Below are 24,516 nucleotides of genomic sequence, written 5' to 3'. Positions count from 1 at the left end.
CTACATTGCCTACGATTTTTGACTAATGATCTGCAAATGAAATTGGTTCATATAAAAGCTAATTTATTAGGTCAAATTTATAATGCGTTGATGCAAATATCGTGAAGAGAAATGTTACGATAAAATATAGCTGTCAATATTGGCAGGCATCGGCATCAGAATTTCATGGTACGCTACCCTGTCGGTGGGCTTAACTGCATAAGAAAATGCAACATGTACACATTTTCTTCACAAATAATGCACAACCAGCTAACGGGATGGATAAGGCATGTTTAATAAGAACCACTAGAACAAATTATAACTAACGTGAGTTAACATTTATAAAATTAATTTTGAATAAAAATTTGGGCCTATTTTTTACAATTAAAAAATAATAACTCCAATATAAAAAAAATTCAGTAATCATTGTTTAGAGATTAAAAAAAAACTTTTACATTTATTTATAATAATAAAAGCCACTTTAAAAAATACAGTTGATTTTTTTAGGATGCTATTTAAAATTATTTTTTTTAGGTTTAAATATTTTTTTTCTCAAATTTAAGATAAAATTATTTTTAGTTTTTCAAATTCAAAACTACTATTCTTAGTTCAATAATTTTTAGAAATCTTATTTTAGTCTCTCATATCACTAATAATCCATCTGAAAGTAACAGATTGAAACAATTATATACTATTAACCAAATTTAATATAGTATTTTTACTAACAAAGATATCAATAAGTAAATTTTATGTAACAATATTTAAAAAAAATTAACAAAATTTAAGTATAAAAATTATAATTAAATTTTTTGAAATTGCAAGAACTAAAAGAACCAATTTTAAATTTGAGAAACAAACATAAATTTACATTAAATTTGATAAACTAAATATATTTAAGTCTCTTTTTTTTTTTATTAAAATGAACTATAACAGGTCCTTTATAGAATTATAATTACAATTGATTTTAAAGTAAATCCGATTTATATTTTAATATTTTTTTCTTAAAATAAATTATTAATAAAACTCAATTCCTTGATTCAATACAAAAGCTACGTAAAATTGTTTCAACTCAATCATTTTAAACTACACCAATTTCTCAAAATGAATAATTACTTAAAAAACGTTAGTATTTTTATGTGATACTAGAAGATTTAACGCGTATCCAAACACTATTACAGAAGCAGCCCCCTCAACAAGGTGCATGGTACGGTCAATGCAAAAGAAAATGTTAACGGATTTTTTCAACACAGGTTGTTGTTCTTCAAGGGTTTATAAAGTTCAGAGCATTAGGATTGATCATCTGGATTAGTGCAATCATAAACTTAATATGATACAATGTTGAGTACTACGACTTTAACCAGCAAAACACAAAAGAGAGCACAAGAAACTATGTAATCTATCACCAAACGCATCGATATGTGACATGCATCTGGGTGATTTCACCACTATAGGTAACTTTAACTACTTGCCCCTTCTCAAGTCCATAATATCGTGCAATTGCATCTGTCTGTAGCATGCGGGGAAGCTGAAAACAACAGAACTTAATATAAGAATACTTGTCTTGGAATATTAACATTAATGATTAAATTTAAGATTCATGCATACAAGTTATTATATGTTCTGGAGTCCATAATCACGCAATTGCATCTATCTGTGGCACGTGGTGATGGTGAAGCTAGAAACAACTCTTAAAATTTATAAAGCAGAGTCTCACACGAACAGCAGATACTATAACACAACTAAATAAAATATTGGACACCGAAATACCCCGCACACACACACATATATATATATATATATATATATATATATATATATATATATATATATATATATATATATATATATGTACACAAATAAAAATGAGTTAACTCTATAACCAACTCTTTTCTGGGTAAATTTAGAGTAATCCCTTTAAACTCATTTAAACTCTTATAAACTCTTGACTCTTGAGTCAAGAAACGAATTAGCAAGTTTGAAATCAATCCTTTTTAAATATGTTGACAAAATTTGCAGTCAATTATCACACGGTAAAACATTAGTAATGAAATTCAACGTGAAATCAATTGTTCTGCTGATACCAACAGAAATTATTTCCTTATGAGTAACTTCAAATGTGACTTCCTTTTACCTTCTTTAGACTCAATCTTAAGAGCGCATTCTTAAAGTGTTAATTGTAGATGCACAATAGAAAAATTATTGAATTAATAACTTAAATAGAAGGGACAGCGTGATCCATCACCAGATAATAAACAATTCAAAAGACTTAATTTGTGCCTGAGATAGGCTTTTTCCAAGTTACATCAACTGACCTGCTTTTCTTCGATATTGTACTTCTTCAGGAGATTTTTTTTCTGCCGATCAGTCAGCACCTGATGCTTTGGCTTCAACACATGCTTTGTAATATTAACAAGCAAGTCCGTGATCTGAACAGGAGGGAAAAAAGGTTTCCATGAGTTGTATGGCATGAAACTGGTAACTTTTGTCAGCACAGATAAGATAATCAGTCAACAAGTTCCATATTAGAGGAAAAATAAAATTATAGACACTTGATTCATGTTGTAGTTATTATTATTATATAAAGAAAATAATGAAGTTGTTGGAAGTTAGGGTCTACAAGTACTTAATAGATCATCACAGAAGCAAATTTGGATACAAAGTGAAACATTCAGAATGAGATGCTATAGTTACTTAACATTTGAAAGCATCACGTAACTTGATGTTACCTTGATAAAAAATTGCAGGTCAAAGTTTTCTTTCTTGATAAGCTACCAGTTTATACATGACAGAGTATCAGTTCAAGATTGATTAATAGGGATCTCAAAGTACATATATATCCATACTTATGATTTAAGCGATCATTACAGTTCAAATAAGAGAGTTTTCTATTACTTGAAGAAATTTTTAAATTCGAAGATTGTATTGCTACTTATGCAATAATGCAATATAATGATTGGATCTCTCCTAATAATGAACTATCAAATGAAACCCTCAGGAACATTCCATGCTTCTAATCTGCATTCAATCAGCCATGTATTTCTAACCTGTACTCCAATATACTAACCAATCTTTAAGCATTTGCTAACTTCAAAGAGCATGAGGAATCATTTCCACTTTTTTGTTCTTTCCCTTCCCCCAAGGAAACAATTCCCCACTACATCCTTATTCTTCACCAATTAAATTGTACTCGCTATTTTTATAAGTTGCATCTTCATGCAACTATAGGTGCATACTCTAGATGAACTCCTATTCAAGAAGCATGAAAACAACGCGGGATTCAGAAATGTCACAACAAGGACATAGAAATGCACAAAATTTTAAAAAGAAGAGATGTGACAAAAACATGGCAACATATAAAATTAGTATAAAATTTAGAAAGAATCAATGTTTTGAAAGTTAGCATCAGTAAGTAAAATACTATCATTTATCTAATTATTATAGTATACAATATTTCCATTTGTATTAGCAAAAAAATTCAAAATAAAAAATAAAAAAGTAAATGAAAAACAAAATGATGAATGCGAATATTCAGTTTTCAAAGTGTCCGCATGTATTGATAGCCAGGCATAACTGAGAACAAGCCATGGTTAACAGTTGATGAAATACCTCTTGAAACCATGATATAAGTCAAGAAGCAGTGAGAAACTGATAGAATCATACAAATCAAGAAGAAATGAATGAAAACCGAGAGAGAATCAAAGAAACCTCCTGTTGTGAAAAACCATTAACTGAACTACTGAACTGCGGAGATTCTGCAACACGCTTATAGTTAGGACTTGGGAATCAAACTCAAAATCCTAACTACTTAGCTACAATTACAAAACCGGTCAACGACCGCAACTTCAGCTGCAATGTCAAGGCTTTAGGGGTATCTGCAATCACAATTGTGGCTGCATTGCTCGCAATCTTTTGCAACATCAAGGAACAAGGAACGCAACAAAACCACTATCGCTACCACAATTTATATCCATATCTAGAACTTAGACTGATATCCAAGCATATAAAGTAATCTCCCATGCTAAAGATTTTACAAAACAGTCCACGACTGCAATGTCAATGCTTTCGAGGTATCTGCAACCGCAGTTGCAGCTACATTGGCCGCATTTATCTACAATATTTTGCAATATCAAGGAATGCCACAAAATCGGAACTTAAAACCATATCTAGAGCAGTTAGACTGATAGCTAAGCACAACGGAACTGAATATTAGTATTACTCATACACCATTAAAAACATCAGACACAGATAGATGTTCAACATGGTTACAACTTACAACAACTAGTACCAGACCAATCCTCTTAGAAATCCAACATGCAATTCCATTGTGATCCAACAAAGAATTAGAAGAAGAAAAAAAAAACAGCAAATTAAACAAAAACAATCTCTAGTATAGTGATCACAGGTGTGAGTGAAACACGAACCTGGAAAATTTCAACCTTGAAGGAGAATGAATTGACCGCTTTCAAGGCCTGGCTAGTGATATTATTCTGCACTATCAAAATCAACCCAGTCAAAGTCTCCCTATTTACAATCTGCCCCGAAATGTTCCTCACGTCAGAGACCTTGACAACCCCTGTCCCACAGAAAATGACCAAAACCTGCAATCATAAAACAGAGATGGAGAATCATGAAGTAGTCCCATATGGGTTCGAATAAAAATGGGATTTTTACTTAAAATTTAGGGAAAGAAAGTGACCCTTTTGGAGGGGTTGGAGGCGTGAGGGAGGGAGAGGCGGAGACGGTCGGTGTCGGGGGAAGGGCCGTAGATGTTGCGGAATTCGGAGAGAGAAAGGTCGATATCTTGAGGGGAGACAGAGTAGCCTCTGTCTCTGAGCATTTCGAGAGTGGTTTTGCGAGATAAGTAGTATCTGTGACTCTCCACTGTGCCATCGTCGATGAACTTGCTCAAACACCCTTTCACTTGTTCTTGTTCTTCTGCTTCTTCCATTCTCTCCTCCATGTCAGTGGCTGCCACCTGCTGCGCTTCGGCCTCTGCCTCCGTTGAGTTTCGGGTGACAAAATGTCGCTTCCACCAATTTATCTATTTTGCATAGGTTTTTTATTTATTTAATGTTAAAGTAAAATTCTATCAAGATTCGAAATGTATTAGCGTGATTAAAATGGATTGGGTATGTTGGCCCAATCCATTTCTCACTAATCCACTTTAGGCTTTTCCTATTTACACTTCATACGTAAGTATTTTTATTTTGGTTTTTTTTATTATCAAATATACTCTTGTAAATTCTATTTTTACATTTCATTTTTATTATATTTTAAATGCTATTTTTTATATTTTTAATGTCTTTTATTCTTCTTTTTACATAATTATTTTTTATTTTGTATTATATTTTACATTCCATATTTTTTTAATTCTTAAAATCTTAATTTGAAATCTTGTTTTCGTCTCCATATTCATTTTTATTTAAATTATAATTATTTAATGTTATAATTATTTATTATTTTGGTATAAAAAAATTTTTAGGAGACTTCAATGGTTATTTAGATCTAGAACATTTAAAAGTGTAATTTGTTATTGTATAATATTTTTTCATGCCCTTATATGATGTTTTATAATTTTTAGGTTTATTGCAATTCCAAAGATATCAAGTTTAAATCCCAAGATCTTTATTCTTGATGAACTAAAGTATTAAATGGTCTTTGTGAATGATAACCCCATCACACCTTGATTCTTTGTGCTGTTATCTTAAGCATTAAATGACATTTATGAATGATATATTGATAGTTTAGATCTGTCATTTAGGTCTCACTCATACGAAATCAACCATAACTCTATAAGTCGACTTTATTTAATGAATTGAAACAAAGTGCATTAGTTAAAGTTATTCAATAAAGATATTAATATAATTTCTAAGAGTATCATATTTCGATGTTGATATTGGGAGAGTACAATTATAAATGACAATAAGATACTTTCAATTGATAAAGATGATGTTTTAATGAAGCATTACAAATGATATTCCACAAACTCTTCTAAATTATTATATTATTTTATTCATTTTCATGTCAACAAAAATAAAAAGTTAAATTCAAGTTAATTATTTACTCAAAAGACATGAGTCTTACTTTTATGCATAAATGTTATCTGTCTTTATGTCTCATTTAATAAGCACAATTTACTTTACATGTCAAAAAAATGTTAAATGCATGTTAAAATGAGACAACCTACCAGATTTCCCCCCTTTTTTTTAAATTTTTTTTGTAAAACATATTCCCTTTCGTGATAAAGTTTTGCTTTATTAATTAATTAAAAATTAGCTTTATTATATAATATAAAATATTTAATAAAATAGTGATAACAATATTAATTTTTTGAAATCATGTTTAGTATTAGAGTACATATTAACTAATTACATATTAAATAAGTGTAAATAATTATGTTATTTTTTTATGATTCTCTTATTTATCATGTCTAAATAAATTATTATTTAAAATTAAGTTAATAAAATTATTTTTAAATAAATATTACATATAAATAAAATAAAATAATCATTTTTTAATTGTAAAGTAAGTTTACCTGTTAACGTATCAATAATCAAGACAATTTCAAATTTTTAACTCACTTATTTTATGTAGATTGAAGACAGATTAACTCATTTTATTACTTATAAAATATGAGACAAAATTGAGTTAACTCATCATTTTAACACAACATATTGATATTATTATGTAAAAATAAATTATACAATAATATAATTATAAATTTTGAATTAAGGTGTTTTTATAATGTATATTTCAAAATAAATAATACTATTATAACTATAATATTATATTATATAAAATATTTTGCGTCAATTTAAATCATTTAAAATTACTCTCTACCATAATTAATTAACTGAAATGTCAAAATCCTACTCACCCCCTCCAAAGTGTATGAAAACTAGTGCAATGCACAAATTTCACATGATAAATATTTTTTTATATAGTTATAATTTATTAAAAATTAAATATATAAATTATATTATAAGTAAATTTTGTAATAAATAAATATTTCTGAACATATAAATTATATTTTAGATTTATAGTGAAAAAGTTATATTATAATACAAATTTATTTTAAATTATTGATATTTTTGGAAAAAAAGATGAAATTCAATATAAAACTAGGAATAATAACAAAAATATGAGAGGTTGAAAGTAAAATCCTTAAAAATACTTTTGATAATTACTTTATTTTTTAAATGTTATTTACTGATATTTTTATCATTTAATGAAAACTTAGTTAAAAAATAAAGAATTTTTTTATTAAGGATATATATAAAGAGAATTTAAATATTTAAATATTTATGTGGTCAAAACTATATTTACCAAAAAAAAATAAATTAAAGCTATCCCAACATATACATATATATATATATATATATATATATATATATATATATATATATATATATTAATTTTTAACACTCAATAACTTATAATCTATATTAAATTTTAACAATCAAACTATTAAATTAAAAATTCTTAATAAATAAATTAAATTCATAATTTTTTACAAAATTTTAAAATTATATAATATTTTATTATATATTTTTAAATTAACATATAATATTTTTTTTATGATTACATCTTAATTTGAATTTATATAATAAATATTAAATAATTTTTATAAAAAATTATATATTTAAGTTATTCATTAAAAACTTTTTAATAAGAAGTGTATTCGTATGAATATAGTGGAGTTGACTTTCTATAAGTAATTAGATCATAACAAATAACAATTGGTTCAACTATTCCCTACTATTTGTAAATACAAATTTGGAAATATATTTTAAAACAGTAATAAACTTATTAAAGTAAAAGATAATTTGAAAAATTATATGTAAAAAAATTTTAAAGATTAAAAAATCAAGGGATCATGTATAATTTCAAAAAATCTAAAAAAAAAAGTTAGATTTAATCTTAATTCCTAACTAGTAAAAATAAAATGATATAATCAATTATATCATCTGACAATGTTAGATGTTAACTTACTCTAATAATATAAATGAAATTAATTATAATATAATTTATATATTTAAAATATTTATTTGTCATAAATTTGAATTATATAAAAGTAAATATAGAACATTTAGATTAAAATATTAGTTATATAGAAAATACTAAATATTATTAAATACTTATTTTTAAAAGAATTTTAAATATTTAATAAATATTGCGTATTTACATACATTCTTCTAAGTACAGTATTTCTTTGTGTTATTCCGTATCAACTTAAACCCTAATTCATATGCGCATACAACAATTTTGAATGATAAACCGATCTACAAAATTTTCTTGAAGTTGGAAACTGTTTCACATTCACTTGGAGAAGGGAGAGACTGTTTGAGTTACCGGCTGTTACGCTTTGGTAGTTGGGAAGTACTTGGGCGGGTGAGTTTAGTAGTAAGAGAACGACGAGTGAGCATAACAAAATCACCTTCAAGTAACTAGTTCCGACAACATGCGACAGTAAATGGTTGTCATTCACATCTTGTGTTTCGTAAAAACACGCTTCCTTTAAATTGCTCTGCACCTTTTGGGGACCACCGCTTCATAACTTATGGGCCGGGTCCATAGGCCCAAACCCAACAAGTAATACTCATGGGTTTTTCTATTATCAAACTCTTTCTGAAAATCGCCTAACGTTTTATGCAGTGTGTATGTATGTTATAAATTTATTGAATTTATTTTCTAACTTTTTTTATTCATGGTCGATATTTTTTTTACTTTAAGGGGAGAAGACAAAACTAAAAAGATAAAGATTGTCTTTTCCGTAGTTATGTAATATTTTTTTTGCTATGCTGCCTCTTGATTAAGGTACATTATAGTGAATTGTATATGAACGTGGGGTAATCTTTGATGCAGAATTCGAACATTCAATGGTTGACAGCTACTTTCGTCTTTTCTATTCTATCACAGTTTTTGCTTTTATAATCATTGTCTTGCACACAAATTTTAAAAATATAGTGTAATTTAAAGCATGAAAAGCATAAACTTGCCAGTGACTTGGGATGAAGAAGCTCAGGTTGTTATTTTGGTATCTTGCTCTTATTCATAAGGATACAAGTAGACGAATTCAGTAATACATAAATTTCATCTCACAGATTTGTTAACATTTGAAAATAGAGACCTGAATTAAACTTTTTAAATTATATGACCAAAAATCTTAATTTTAAATTTAAAAGAAAAAATTATCTCATATTTTTTAGGTAACAAAAATATATTTATATTTTAAAGTTTGTACCTGTAAATGTGTATATATTTTTATGTGGGAATTTTGGTGTTAGATTCAATTTTAATTTTTTAACGACTTGTATTAGATTACTTCCATCGATAAACAGAGCTTAATTTTAAAAACACATTATCATAAAATGCTTATAAATTCCAACATGCCTCTTTCATAATTAGAAAACTCAGGAATCTTTTCTTCCGTAGACTTTTTACCAAAAGTTGGTGTTTTTCTTTTATAATGGCATACGTACGCCAGTACATTTTCTTTTCTCAGCAGGAAAACATACATTGCTTTTAAATCAATCACACATGCGGTGACCCTATATTATTTTTCACCAACATTTATCAATCATACATATATGAACGATGACGAACATTGATTTAAAGTAACATCAATAAAATGGTCTCATGTGTGTGAATATTATAGTGTTATAATGTTTAATTATTACTTCAACAAATAGAACAATTAAGATATTCATATAAGCAAATGATCCGGTTTAACCCATCGTGGCATGCAGTAAATTATTTTCTGAAATTCATCAAACACAGTGGCAGACACAAATAATGGCGTGAACGTGAAGACTGTACAATTGCAGCAAGATGGGTCAGTCTTACGAAACTGACCCTTTGATGAAAACAATCTATTTTAGCTGAAACTGACAAGAGCACAAACACGGAAACACAACGCCAAAACCAGTAACACCCGCATATTGCAACTTCTGTTCGTATTTGTATATGCTAAAAATCATGATGCACAAGTTGTTCAACCAATGCCTTGTAGTTTGTTCTATGGGTTTCACTGTTGAAAACAGTGACCGCCCAGCTTCATTGATAAGTGCATATTATGCCGCAAAAAAACACGCTATACAGCTTCATAGCTCAGCCACTGGAAATTAGAAAAAATTAAACACACGTACACATAACCTTGTCAGTTTTATTTTCTGCTGTTCAGAGAGGTAATGAACACTAATAAAGCAAAATAAAAAAAATCTGACATAAACAAATAACAATTAAAAGTACTAACTAAAAACAAAGGACGAAACTGAAATGTGCTTTCGTGGTAGTTGTCCAAAATTTATCATGACAAATTCTACCCCAATCAACAAAAACAAGGCCAACCTTATCAGGTGTTGTGGTTGGTCGATAATCATGTTCTTCAAGCGTGTAGTCAGAAATTTGATCAACATGCTTCATAAGATCACATTCTTTTCGGAGAAGCCAATTCCTTAAATGAATCTCAGTAACTAGCTGACTCAGAAGAATTTGTCATTCAGAGAACATAAATGAATCTCAGTAACTGACCAAGAGGAATTAAGACTAATTTTGATGAATCATGAGCAGCAACCTGGGCATCTAATCAAGCCATTCTCATTGCAATGAGGGCACCTACTCAATCCTCCTTCTCCATTCTGAAACACTTTCCTGCTACCATTGCAATTGGGACATGGCACAAACCTGGCATCACCACAGTTGTCACAAACAAAGCCAGGATCCTGAGTGGGGAACCCTTCCAAAAGCCTTGCCAATTCCCCAGACTCATTCAGATGTTTCATTTCCTCAGCATTTCCCACATACTTTCCTCTGATAAACACCTGTGGCAAGGTAAAACCCTTGCCACCAAGCGCATCTTGCAACTCCTTCCTATAGGATGAGTCCATTGAGATGTCCCTCTCATCAACCGCAACTCTGAATCCCCTCAGTATCATCCTCACTGAACAACAATCCTCATAGGTCTTTCGGATCCCTCTCAAGCTAGTACAATAGAGCACTATTCTGTCTTCAGTGCCAGGCAAACGGCACAAACTATTGTTACCAAATGTAAAAGAAGAAGGAAATCTCAAAGGGCTAGACCCCATTGATCTAACATCTCTAGATAGAGTGTTCCTACCTAGTTGCCTTGATGATAATGCTCTCCTGTAACTCCAAGCCACACTTGGATCCAACTTGGCAAGCAAAGCTTCCTCAGACAAGTGCTGCCAAAGTGGCTTCTTGGTTGATGTTGATTCTGTGGAAGAAGAGTTTTCCTTTTGCATTCGCGAAGTTTTCAGTGATTCAAAGGAATCAAGGAGCTTCTTCTTTGCAGAGCCATCAAAGGCTGTGTACCTGCATGAACTTGGTTTGTCTAGAATGGAAGTGAGAGGAGGCTTGGTAGTGTGGAGGGAATGTTGTTGTTGTTGTTGTTGTTCTTCATCTTCTTCATCCAAGCCATCCATGAGTTCCCAAGTGTTGATGACCGAGTCTGGGGACAGTGACTGTTCTGGCTCACCTTGGTTTGAGGTTTTGGTGAGGTAGGGTTGGTCCTTGAGGTGGGGTTGGTCCTTGTGGCTCAAGATGGGGTCTTTTTGGTCAATGAGGAGAAGTGAGCCATAGGTGGTAGAGGTGAGTGAGACAAGGTGGTGTGTGTCACCCTTTTTGATGGGAGGGTGGTGCACAAGAGGCATTGGGAGAGAAAGTGCTCTTCTTCTAACTGGTGGTGAAGAATTAAAATTGTGTGAAGCAGAAGAAGAGGAGAAAGAAGAAGTAAGAGAAGCAGAAGGAGAAGGATCCTCTTGGTTACTGTTGGCCACTATGGTGATGGTTCTTGAGGCTGAGCAACCCATGATTTCACACTCAACAATGGGTGTGTGCTTCTTGTCTCAAAAAATGACACTTTCTTTTTTCCTCTTCTAGCCTAATGCCTTCTCACTCCAATCTTTTTGGCTCTGTGAAAGTCAAGAACTTTGTGATATAATGATTGTCCTTTGAGAGAGAGAGAGAGAGAGAGAGAGAGAGAGAGAGAGAGGGATTGGAGGCTTAGATGCAAAGGATGGTTGAACTGAGAGGTGGTAGAACGGTGCTTTCAAGTGGGTTAGAGGGGGGAAGTTGATGAAAATCAATGCTATGTGCAATTGGGAGGACCATTTTTTAAATTACTCATGATAATCGATAAGGGACCATTTGTTTTCTGGAGGACAATAAAGTGGTAAAAAAGGGTCACTGAGTAAGCATTGGAAGATTCCTGTGCAATTTTTTAGGGTATGCAATTTCGTAACAACGTACTTAAGTTACCCTCCTTTTAAGTATTGCAACCTGTTTTAACATGTAAAAACAGAGTATTTGACTTTTCCAGAAAGAGACAACGTGGTTAAATGGGATCTGCCAACCTCTTGTTTTAAAATGTTAAATTAAATCTAGCAACATTTTTTTGCCAAATTCAAATTTTAATATCGCGCATCGTTATTTGCAATCTACATCGCATTTAAATTACTTCGAATTGTTGCCAGAAAGAGAGAAACCGACATTGAATGGAACTTGAATCATTGGATTTTACCATATATTTTGACTCGTTATTAAAACAGATGGTTAATGCTCGTTAAGGTTGTACATATCTTAGTAAAAAAGAAAGTGAAAGTAATAAATGTGATGTGATGTAATATATATATATAAAAGAAAAATGTATAAAATAGTTTAAATAAAACTGTGCGTGAAAAAAATGATATACTTTTTTGTTTCTTGGCATACTTTGTTTATTTGAATACATAAATATTAGTAAAATTATCGTCAACTCCCATGTTAAGTGTTGCATTTTTCTTTACTTAATGTCATACACAAGTCATTTTTAACTGAAAAAAATAAGATATCCCTTCATCGGTGGGTAAGTCCAGAAGCTGTTTATGATATTCATTAGCATTGATTTTCCTTTAGGTGGAGAGGTTGACTTGGACCTATCCAACTTCTGTTCAAAACAAAGAGAAAAGCATATTGATTTAAAGCCGATAGTGCAGGCAGTTAGCAACTTCACCTTTAAAGCCAATATATGTTCGTTCACCACCGAAAGTTTGGCCCATCTCAAAGTTATGAAGAAGGGTTTTCATAATCCCATTTTTCCTATTAATTCTCTTGCCCTTGAAGTTAATTTTCATAAATTTAAATTTTAAAACTTAGATTTGAAATACTACTATTTTGAAAATGAATGTGTGAAGTATTTATTTTTGGTGAAATTTTATTTCTTAATTACATTTTTTTATGCACAATACTGAAAATGAGTGTGTGAAGTATCCACCTTTAATAAAATTTTCTCTCTTAATTACATTTTTTTTTTTATATACAACAATGAAGTTTTGATACCTTACTTAAAGTAACCAAAAATATTTTGTTGGTGCATTTAAATTTTTCTAATCCAATTTGAAGTTATTTTTTTAACTTAATTTATTTAAAAAATACATTATAAAATATAATTCAGTTTTAATTTTATATTTTTAAATTATATAATATTAGAATTGCTCATATATTGTTTTTGTTAGGTGGCGTTTGGATATAAATAAATAATTCTAATAATGTTCGTGTCGAATATGGACTACAATAAACATGTTTGACGAGGATGGCATGACGAGTGTCTTAACATTTTTGTTTCATATCCCTTTATTGTGATCTCTTGTTAGATAAGGGGATGCATCACGTAAAAGAGAAGAAGGGAGATGCAACAATGACGGTGGTTTTCAGTACCCACAAGGGGAGAAAATAGTTGAATGATGATTGATATTATCAATTCGAAGATGCATATCACCTCATATTACAGCAGCATAGCAAAATTAAAATATAAAAGTACAAAATGAAAGTGGAAGGAAATGATGAGATATGAAATAGTATTCAATAATGTGGACTATAGTTGCAGAAAAAAATGTATTCGCAGAAATTAAAAATAAGAAAGAGAAAAACTACAGGTTTATCTTCATTTTTACCTCGTTGAGTCCTGGCAACAAGTTAAGAGATACTAGCTATATTTGATGATAAATTAAATGAGATAAATAAAGTGAAGATAAGATTATAACGTGAGCCACATGTCAAAACTAACTGTCATGGTCCTTCTAGTTACACTTCCCATCCAATTAACAGTGAATGATGCAATTTGCATGTCGGTTTAAGTCAAATCATTATTGTAATCATCAACCAGTAACATCTTCCAACATCATGCCATATTAAGCTAGCAGTTCACAAATGATTGTTAACCTTATGACACTATGTAGTTTTGCATATAAATAAATACATTGAATAACAACAACAACCTTGAAAATCAGAAGTTAAAATTGTAATAAAGCATGCATCAATGATTATAACTTCATGCTAGGATCTTTAAAGTAAATGCTTTTGTGCTAATGACAAAAGGTTAGTAAGAAATGATGGAAACAAAATGGAAAATTTGAAGGAAACTGACATCATTTCAACCCTCAAAATAGATTGAAGCAGACATTTCATAATTGAGAAGGACCACAAGGCAGCCAACCCGGACAGGGGACACCAAGACCACATGCCACAGCTCCATTGTTCCTATGCGGCTCTGAGCTGCTAAAGTAGCTTTCTCATCTACTTTGTTCCTTTACTCATAACCATTTTCAAATTTCAAAAGAAAGGATAAATTTTACAACCTTTGTATGATCTAGAAAATGTTCTGTGTGTTATTTACCCCGGCTTTGTCTCTAATGAGAATATAAAATTGGAATGGCCATTGAAGTTTTCAGACCACTAGTTAAGTTTTAAAACACAAAATAGAGGACAGAGAAAATATCTTCACGTGTGCTTGTAATTGATGAATAATTTCCTTAGATATTTTAAGAATAGTCTTCAGATTTGTAAATAAAAATTCTACCTTCCTAAGGGGGTGTTCTGCCAACAAAATTTGGACCTATCTTGGGCAATTAGCAATTCAGTAAATATTCTCTTCAACATTCCTATTGCATAACTAAATCCATTGGACATTCAGGCTATGCCATGGTACTGATTCACCTGAACAGACATAGCAGAGTTCTTTCATAGAATTCCAACCAATCTGGTAGAGCTTTAACTTTGACAAACCGTTGATGTTTAATGAGCCAAACTGATAGACCTATTAATTTTGACAGCCCTTAAAGTTCTGTTTGGATAGTAAAAAAAACTCAAGATTATCAAAATCACTATAATTTCACATATGCTACCAAAAATTAAGTTTGGTACAGTTGTTGATACAGAGTCTTCAAAGTGAAAAGGGATCTTAATTGCTACATGCTGTCAGAATAAAAGATAGGATTGTTACAATACATAATAGCAAAATACTGAAAGACTCCAAAATACATATTTTAGGAGAGCTTATCTTAAGAAAAAGTGAATAAATCACTGAAATTTCTAATGGTTCAACCAATGCAGCACTAATTAATTTTATCTGAATAATTTCAATCCAACATTCTTATTAAACCATTTTAATAGGAAAAAGGGTACTAAATATATCTACTTCCAGTTCAAGTCTTTTAAGATCCCTTGAACACATACCAAAATTTTACATTGCGTACCCATAAAACATTCAAAAGTGATTTGGGTGAAATGTACCAAGCTCTGGTTTTGTGCAAGGCATGGACAACACATGCCAATCCCAGTAGGAGTAGCAAGCTACTGCCAAGGGCCCTCTCCTTAAAAAAATAAATGTAATATCATGTGAATCAATGACTCATATAATGTATTTAACCAATAAGAACACATACTACACTTGATTTTAATCAAAAGGCCGAGAAGGGTATGCTTTGTAATTGTGTTGATGATTATCTTTTATAGTTGGATTTTGCTGCTTCTCCATTGTGAGACTTATCAAGAGAAATGCACAATATTAACAATTACCAACTTATTTAGGAGTTTAGGATTACACGTGTTGGAACCTGAAAGCTTGTCTTCAGCTTATAAAGACAATGGACCACAAAACTCTTCTATCCTTCTCTTCAAAAATGAAATCATCTGGCCGCGTGTAGGAACCAAAAAGAGTGTTATAAAAACTTACTGACCCAGAGGAACAGTAGATGAAAAACACTCAGGAAACAATGCAGATTATAAATTGCGAATTGCGCTGTGACAGTGCAACAATTGAAGTTAATATGACAGCAGAAAAGAAGACAAGGGTGTGTGATAATACTAACCAACTTCACAATTAATTTTATGTATTATGCAATGGCTGCTTTATTGCACTTTGTTTTATGATCACCAATAATGCTTATATTCACTTTGTATAAATTTTAAAAGCTGGCTGTTGCATCTTATCCTATCCCCTTTTAATCATTGACATATTAGGTGATTAAATCAACATAATTGCAGCCATCGTAGTGCCAAATAAATAAAATTCTTTCAAGTGATTAGTTTCGACCTTGTTTGCTGTAGTTACACTATCGCTTGTTGGGTATGCCAAAACTAGTAGCTGCAGGTAGACCAACCTAATAACTTACACTACCAACATTAAGCAGAATAGTATAAACAATTAAGAAAGTACAAAGATGATTGAATTCGAAAGAACCAATTCACCAGCAGTATTCATCTACCAGTACACGCTAGACATCAAATTGAGGAGTTATGAAACTGATATCATAGCTAAAAAATGTTGGGTTCCGTTTTAATTTTAATTTTTTTTTATAACTATTACAACTTAAATCTTTTTTTATTCAGGCCAGAATCCGTGAGGCTGCTGTAACTAACACTCGTGGCAAAATTTTACCATTTACATTTCAAATTTCATCTTTAATATAGGAAATTTGGCTAAACGAACATTTTGGAGCACTTTTAGAAACTATTTACCAAAATGGGGCTGTTTTGAAACATATTACACTTTTGAGGTTATTTTCTACGGTGTCGCTATGGCCCATAGCGACACCAGTGACACGTGGCATTTTTGGGTATGATTATAAGCCATGAACGCCATATTAGTAGAGTCGCTGTAGCTGGTGGAGTCTCAAACAAAGTCGCTATAGGCTATAGCGACTCAATACGGCTAAAACTGAAGTCGCTATAACCTATAACAACACATTTATATAAATAATATAAAAAATATATTAATATAAATTTAAAAATATAAAAAAATTATGTGAAGAAAAAACGAATAAAAATAACGTAATATAAGAAAAATAAAAAATAAATTGTTAAAAAATAATAGTTAAACTATAAATTAATAACTGAAAAAAATAACAGTGAGGCGCTATGACCCATAGCGATACTGAGACGCTATGGCCCATAGCGCCGCTTTTAAAATAATATATATTATTTTATAAATATAAAATTTTATAAATAATTGATAAAAAATTTCGGATAAAAGCGAAAAAAAAGAATTGAAATAAGAAAAAATATAATTTTTAAAAATTTAGTAATATAATGTGAAAATATTTTAAAAACGAAAAAAAAAAACCTGGGGCGCTATGGCCCATAGCGCTAGTTTTAAAAATATAAGTATTATTTTATAAATATAAAATTTGCTTAAAAATTTATAAAAAAATTTCGGATAAAAACGAAAAAAAGAATTGAAATAAGAAAAAATATAATTTTTAAAAATTTAGTAATTTTTATTATTCTCGTTTTTTTTTTCTTTACAGAGTGTCGCTATGAGCTACATTATTTTTCTTAGTCCATCAACTGTGGTGGTTCAGCCCATAGCGACACTCATGTGGCTCATCCCAGCCCAACCAAGACCAAAAAAAAAAAGGCCACGTGTCATAGCGACACCCAAGAAAACAGCCCCAAAGGTGTAATATGTTTCAAAACAATCCCATTTTAATAATTTGTTTGTAAAAGTGCACCAAATTGGTTGTTTAGCCAGGAAATTTTGTAAAGTTATGAATCCATATGGCAGCAACAAGTTGGACAAATTCCTGTAGATCATGATAACCACCTTGTCAAAAGCTGCAACTGTTACTAACACATAATTAGAGCTGCACATTGCGAAACATAGAAAAAGACAATTGTATTGTGTGTGTGTTTTTTTTTAACTAAACTTGGAAAAACGAAATATTAGTCTATTTGAATGGTATCTGTTGTAATGGTAGTTAAACCCGTGAAAAATAGTTTCAAGCCAGACCAAACACTATAATAAAATTAATCTTTCAAATTTAAAATAAATTTATTTTTAATCTTTCAAATTTAAAATAAATTTATTTTTAGTTTCTTAAATTTAAAATTAATTTTTTAATCTTGTAATTTAAAGAAGTTTTATTTTAATCTTTATACTTCAATTTTATTAAGGAATTAGTCAAATATTATTGCATAAAATCTATTTACTAATTTTTCTGTTAATAAAAATATCATATCAAATCCAATTAATAATACACAATTATCTCAATCGACCATTATCAAATATGTTATTGGTGATCTGAAAGACTAAATTTTTTTAAAAAAAATTATAGAAATAAAAACATCAATTTATCATAAATTTTAAGGGAAAAATGCAAATTTATCATAAATTTAAGAAATTAAAAGTATATTTAAACCTAAAATTAATCTCTAGTTGATGCAAATTAATCTAAGATATTTTACCCAGCAAGACGGACATACATAGATTGTGGATATTTTGTAAAAATTAGTAAGAACAAAAACCTTCTTTTATATAAAACTGTTCCGGCCACGGAGTGCACTAGGGTTTTTTCTGTCTAGGTCAAGCCTCAAAGCCAGAGCATTCAAAGGTGTAATCTGTCATCTTAACTCTAGGATTTTAGGTTTTATATTTTCTTGTTTGCGAGCCTCATGGTCCCCGAGAATGAGGGAATTTCCTTAACCGTTTTCATAGAGAACATTTGATTATTAGAAGTAAGATTTCTATCTTTAATTCTCGGATCAACGTGAAAAGTGAGGCTTGTTCGGATACTGGTCGATACCATCCAGGCCGAGCCCATATTGCTCGATACCAACCAGGCTGAGTCCATCCTGACTAGGCCGAGTCCATCCACCGACTAGGCCGAGTCCATCCTGGCCGATACCAACCAGGCCGAGTCCATCCACCGACTAGGCCGAGTCCATCCTGGCCGATACCAACCAGGCTGAGTCCATCCTGGCCGATACCAACCAGGCTGAGTCCATCCTGGCCGATACCAACCAGGTCGAGTCCATCCACCAACCCGGTCGAGTTCACCAGCGTGACCGATATGGGATCGGGCTTTTACCGAGATCACCATCGTTGGGGGGGTATCAGGTTAAATTCTGATTGCTCCTACGCATGGGCCAGAACCAGGTCGGCCGTATTCCGACTCCTCCCTTGACCGTATCGGAAACATATCGAGACGGTACACTTGCCTTCCAGCCTTGAGCATTATAGGCGAAAGGGCTTGGCTAGTCGGTTGTTTTCCGATGCCTCCGTTGAACGTATCGGAACCATACCGAGACAGTATACTTGCCTTCCAGTCCTGAGCATTATAGGCGAAAGGGCTTGGCTAGTCGGCTGTTTTCCGACTCCTCCCTTGATCATATCGTGAATGACGAGTTGGTGGATCCTCCCGAGGATGATTGAGCTTTACTTTAGAATGTTGTGTTTTTCTTTATGTCTTCGTGTTTTTGCTAATTGTTGTCAAGAACTATTGTGATCTTCTTTTTCGAGTCCTATATGAACTTTGCGCGTTGCTCTTGATATTAGTTGAACTACTTTATGTGTGTGTGGAGTAATTGCCGAGATGTTGATTATTGTAAAATCATGATGAAGATTCTAAGTTAAAATTTTTTCCAAGTAATCATCCAAATGCCGACTCAAATTTTAAGTGTAAAATTTCCCAAGTAAAATGAAATTTTGACTAGCGAATCGTCCAAGTACCGATTCAGGTTTTTAATGGAAAATTTTCCAAGTTAAAATGAAATTTGGGCAAAACCAGTCTCCCAAATTCTGACTCGTATAACGAGTGAAAAATTTTCTAAGTTAAAATGAAATTTTGGCAAAACCAGTCTCCCAAATTCCGACTGGTATAACGAGTGGAAAATTTTCTAAGTTAAAATGAAATTTTTGGCAAAACCAGTCTCCCAAATTCCGACTCGTGTAACGAGTGGAAAATTTTCTAAGTTAAAATGAAATTTTGAAAAGCCAATCTCCCAAATTCCGACTCGTATAACGAGTGGAAAAGTTTCTAGGTTAAAATGAAATTTTGAAAAGCCAATCTCCCAAATTCCGACTCGTATAACGAGTGGAAAATTTTCTAAGTTAAAATGAAATTTTGGCAAAACCAGTCTCTCAAATTCTGACTTGTTAACGAGTGGAAAATTTTCTAAGTTAAAATGAAATTTTGAAAAGTCAATCTCCCAAATTCCGACTCGTATAACGAGTGGAAAATTTTCTAAGTTAAAATGAAATTTTGGCAAAACCAGTCTCCCAAATTTCGACTGGTATAACGAGTGAAAAATTTTCTAAGTTAAAATGAAATTTTGAAAAGCCAATCTCCCAAATTCCGACTGGTATAACGAGTGGAAAATTTTCTAAGTTAAAATGAAATTTTGGCAAAACCAGTCTCCCAAATTCTGACTGGTATAACGAGTGGAAAATTTTCTAAGTTAAAATGAAATTTTGGCAAAACCAGTCTCCCAAATTCTGACTGGTATAACAGTGAGAAAATTAAGCTGTGATTGCGAAAGCTCTGACTCAGAGATGTAAGTGCAATATTTTGTTAAAATCAATAACCAAGATAGGAGATAAAGGAGATTAACCCAGCTTGAAAATCAATCGTATGCATAAGTCCTTCAAAATCCCGACTCACCTTAAGGAGAAAATGACCAGGTTAAAGATTCCCTTTCGGATACTGAGTCGTTCGGATATCGATTTCAAGAGTTTGATGGGGGTGAGCCAGCCTTTTTGATTTATACTCGTTCAGTCGGATTTTTACCGATCAATCACGAGTTTGGTCTTCGAGTTATTTATACTCGCCCAGTCGAATTTTTACCGATCAATCACGAGTTTGGTCTTCGAGTTATTTATACTCGCCCAGTCGGATTTTTACCGATCAATCACGAGTTTGGTCTTCCAGTTATTTATACTCACCCAGTCAGATTTTTACCGATCAATCACGAGTTTGGTCTTCGAGTTATTTATACTCGCCCAGTCGGATTTTTACCGATTAATCACGAGTTTGGTCTTCGAGTTATTTATACTCGCCCAGTCGAATTTTTACCGATCAATCACGAGTTTGGTCTTCGAGTTATTTATACTCGCCCAGTCGAATTTTTACCGATCAATCACGAGTTTGGTGCCTTTAAAACAACACACCTATCGATCATGGAAAGATAAAAGAGATGGTATTTAATAAAATGAGAATTATTGGTTAGTCTTTCACATTTTTATAAGGAATAAAAATCTCTTGGGACGACCACAGCTTCTCGGCTTTCAGCTGCCCTTTTGTTGATTTGTCCTTCCTCCGTCTTGATGTGACTTAGGGCCAGAGCATTCAAAGGTGTAATCTGTCGTCTTAACTCTAGGGATTTAGGTTTTATATTTTCTTGTTTGCGGGCCTCATGGGCCCCGAGAATGAGGGGATTTCCTTAACCGTTTTCATAGAGAACATTTGATTATTAGAAGTAAGATTTCTATCCTTAATTCTCGGATCAACGTGAAAAGTGAGGCTTGTTCGGATACTGGCCGATACCATCCAGGCCGAGTCCATACTGGCCGATACCAACCAGGCTGAGTCCATCCTGGCTGATACCAACCAGCCCGAGTCCATCCACCGACTAGGCCGAGTCCATCCTGACCGATACCAACCAGGCTGAGTCCATCCTGGCCGATACCAACCAGGCCGAGTCCATCCACCAACCCGGTCGAGTTCACCAGCGTGACCGATATGGGATCGGGCTTTTACCGAGATCACCATCGTTGGAGGGGGTATCAGGTTAAATTCTGATTGCTCCTACGCATGGGCCAGAACCAAGTCGGCCGTATTCCAACTCCTCCCTTGACCGTATCGGAAACATACCGAGACGGTACAAAAACTAAAAAGAAAAATTTAGAGTATGGACATTTTGTAAAAATTAGTAAGAAAAAAAATATTTTATATAAAACTACAAAGAAAATTTTGGTACCTAATAATAATTTACAAAGATAGTTATAATTATAATTTGGATTGGTGAAAAAAGATGGAATAAAATTAAATAGATTAAAATGAAATGGAATCGAATAAATGGTAATGAAAGAAACTTCCATTATATTATTTGAATTTGTTGTGATGAAGCAAAATTCCCATCCCATTTTGTTCTCCCAAATTGAGGGAAAGGAAAAAATGAAGGTAAACAATGAAATAGGATCCACTGGTTTGCATTATATTCCATCTTCATTTAATCGATCCAAACAATTAAACAAAATGTATCCCTATCAAGTACCAACAATAAAAAGAAAAAAGTCAGCAGGAAAAAAAAGTAATGAAAAAAGATTTATACTACTAATATTCAAGAAGCTGCTAGAATAAAGGGTGGGGACTGATACAAAATAAAAGTGTAGAGAATAGAAGAAAAGAAAGAACCTTTTTTATAGGCAACAAGTACACAATTAGAGTAAAATCACCATAAAAGAAAGAAATATAACAACCATAAATGAAAGAAACATAACATAACTGAAAAGTTGAACTTTTTTTCATACCCCCACACTCCCCCATTTTGAATATGTTTTGGTTACTTTTCCAATTAAATTCAAAGTTTTAACCAATCAATGGACCTGATTAGCTCTCCTTGGGAGGGTATGTTCCGGGGCTGTAGAGGATCTGTCTCAGACACTTAATGGCTGGGAGTGGTCACATGGTTGTGTGACAGACCTATACCATACTTGTACATATTTTGCACATTAATTATTCAAAAACTGAGTGAGCTAGTGTTATAGCAAAATATTGTTGTAATCATTCTATACATTAGTAACAAGAGTTATTCCAAACGAAGGTATGCTGATGAAGGAATTCACACTCCCTGCCAAGTGCTAACAATAAAAAAAAAAAAAAAAAAACAAATTCAGCAGGATGAACCTCTTCATGCATTTTGTTGACAAGCACATGGTAAAGGTAAGGTGGGTTAAACCTTTCCAAAGATGCAAAAAAAGAGTAATGAGAAAGATTTATGCTACAAAATATTCAAAAAGCAAGAATACTGGCTGTGTTTGGACCAACCTGTAAAGTTGAACCTCCTTTTACTCCCCCACACACCCATTATTTAAAATACCTTTACCACATTGATTAGTTTCAATATCAGCATAAAAAATATCCATATAAGAACTTTATTCTCATTTTTAATACGATTTGGTTATTTCTCTAAATCAATCAATGCAAACCAATTTTTACAATTGCACCATGGAATTTTTCATTCGATGATACAAATCAAAGATTTGGACAGGAAACCATGAAAATAAGAAAAACAAGTTGCTTCCATTTTTCAAGTATAAATCTTTAAAATATGAAAGGAAACGAAAAATGTTAAAATAAGATGTCATTTTATCATTATTATATAAAAAGATGGAAAATAATGTTTCCTCATACTCGCTCTTGCTAGATTAAATGAATAATTTGCATCTTTTCATCTATAAAATTAAGGCAAGATTGGAAATCCAATGCTACTCTAAGAGCAAAATTAGAAAAACTATGATATTTTCAATCTAAAGAGAATGTATGACATTAAACCGTCAATCAAAAACTAAAATTAGTTCGTGCATGTCTCATCATCACATCATTCATGCAATTTAAGTATGCTGCAAGGAAATATAAGGCTCGACTTTTTACATGATAATTTAGAAGACCTGTTATGCTCCTAAATAAGAAGTACAAAGCCAATCAAGGAAAAGATTATTAAAGGGCATTCAGAATATTTGCATCTCTAAATTCTTTCTCCATTTTCTTTGAGTAGTGCAATGTGGAAACCAAGTAACCAAGAAAAACAATTCCAAAATTCAATTTCAAACAAATGTTGTCAAGTTTTGGAGGGATATAGTAAAACAGAAGAAAAAATTACACTTGAAAAATGTTCAACCAATTTCTGAACCTCGCACCAATTGCCTCTTGACAATTTGTGTACCATAACAATCACTCTCATCATGTGACAAAAGCCACAATAGGTTACTAATACTGACATTGACACTAGGATAACAAAAGTCCCACATCGAACGAGTTTAGGCTAAGACATAAGTTTATATTACGAGGTCTGCAGAGTATGGCCACGACCTTACTTGAACAGGATCTGTTCTATAGGCTCGTACCTCTGTATCCTTGAGTTCTAAGGAGACAGGAACCTAAGTCTGGTGGATGAACCATGACCGTGGGACCAGAGCGTGATTAACGGCTTAATGAGCCCCTCTTCCGAGGGGCCTCAGCTAGTGCTGTAGAGGATCGTTCTTGGACAGTTACCGTCTAAGATGGTCTCACGGTTGTCTGACAGACCCAAATCTTTTTACCAATTTCTACATTTTTTTACATTCATTATTGAAAAACAGACCCAATGCTATAGCAAAATATTGTTGTAATCAGTCAAAACATTTTCAAACACGAAAAAAATATAGAAAAAGAAAAGGAATATTTGGTGGCTGTGTTTATTTGATGGCTCTCGAAAACAATT

At 32.0% G+C, this 24,516-nt stretch overlaps 2 protein-coding genes and 2 non-coding genes across 4 annotated transcripts; 1 reads left to right on the top strand and 3 right to left on the bottom strand.

Annotated features, from left to right (window-relative positions):
* Positions 1-1,193: 1,193 nt before the first annotated feature.
* NRPE5 (Eukaryotic rpb5 RNA polymerase subunit family protein) lies at positions 1,194-5,028 on the bottom strand. Its single transcript, XM_020380398.2, has 4 exons — positions 4,676-5,028; positions 4,401-4,577; positions 2,292-2,405; positions 1,194-1,504 (listed from the first exon to the last, which is right to left on the bottom strand). Exons 1-4 carry the CDS (start codon positions 4,937-4,939, stop codon positions 1,379-1,381), a joined length of 681 nt encoding a protein of 226 aa, XP_020235987.1. The 5' UTR covers positions 4,940-5,028; the 3' UTR covers positions 1,194-1,378.
* A 4,695-nt stretch (positions 5,029-9,723) lies between these two features.
* On the bottom strand, positions 9,724-12,135 carry LOC109815634 (Glutaredoxin family protein). Its single transcript, XM_083077254.1, has 2 exons — positions 10,330-12,135; positions 9,724-10,096 (listed from the first exon to the last, which is right to left on the bottom strand). The coding sequence occupies exon 1, from the start codon at positions 11,808-11,810 to the stop codon at positions 10,542-10,544; it is 1,269 nt and encodes a 422-aa protein (XP_082933380.1). The 5' UTR covers positions 11,811-12,135; the 3' UTR covers positions 9,724-10,096; positions 10,330-10,541.
* Positions 12,136-15,538: 3,403 nt separating this feature from the next.
* On the bottom strand, positions 15,539-15,737 carry LOC114917009 (U2 spliceosomal RNA). The gene has a single exon (XR_003805724.2). It is a non-coding gene; the product is annotated as a U2 spliceosomal RNA (small nuclear RNA).
* An 8,383-nt stretch (positions 15,738-24,120) lies between these two features.
* LOC114917005 (small nucleolar RNA U3) lies at positions 24,121-24,342 on the top strand. The gene has a single exon (XR_003805720.1). It is a non-coding gene; the product is annotated as a small nucleolar RNA U3 (small nucleolar RNA).
* The last annotated feature ends 174 nt before the right edge of the window (positions 24,343-24,516 follow it).

Source organism: Cajanus cajan, chromosome 6, assembly GCF_000230855.2.
Source record: "Cajanus cajan strain Asha chromosome 6, NIPB_CcT2T_4, whole genome shotgun sequence".
NCBI classification, from domain to species: Eukaryota; Viridiplantae; Streptophyta; class Magnoliopsida; order Fabales; family Fabaceae; genus Cajanus; species Cajanus cajan.
Note: the sequence above shows the minus strand (reverse complement) of the source record. Positions and strands in the feature narration are given on the sequence as shown.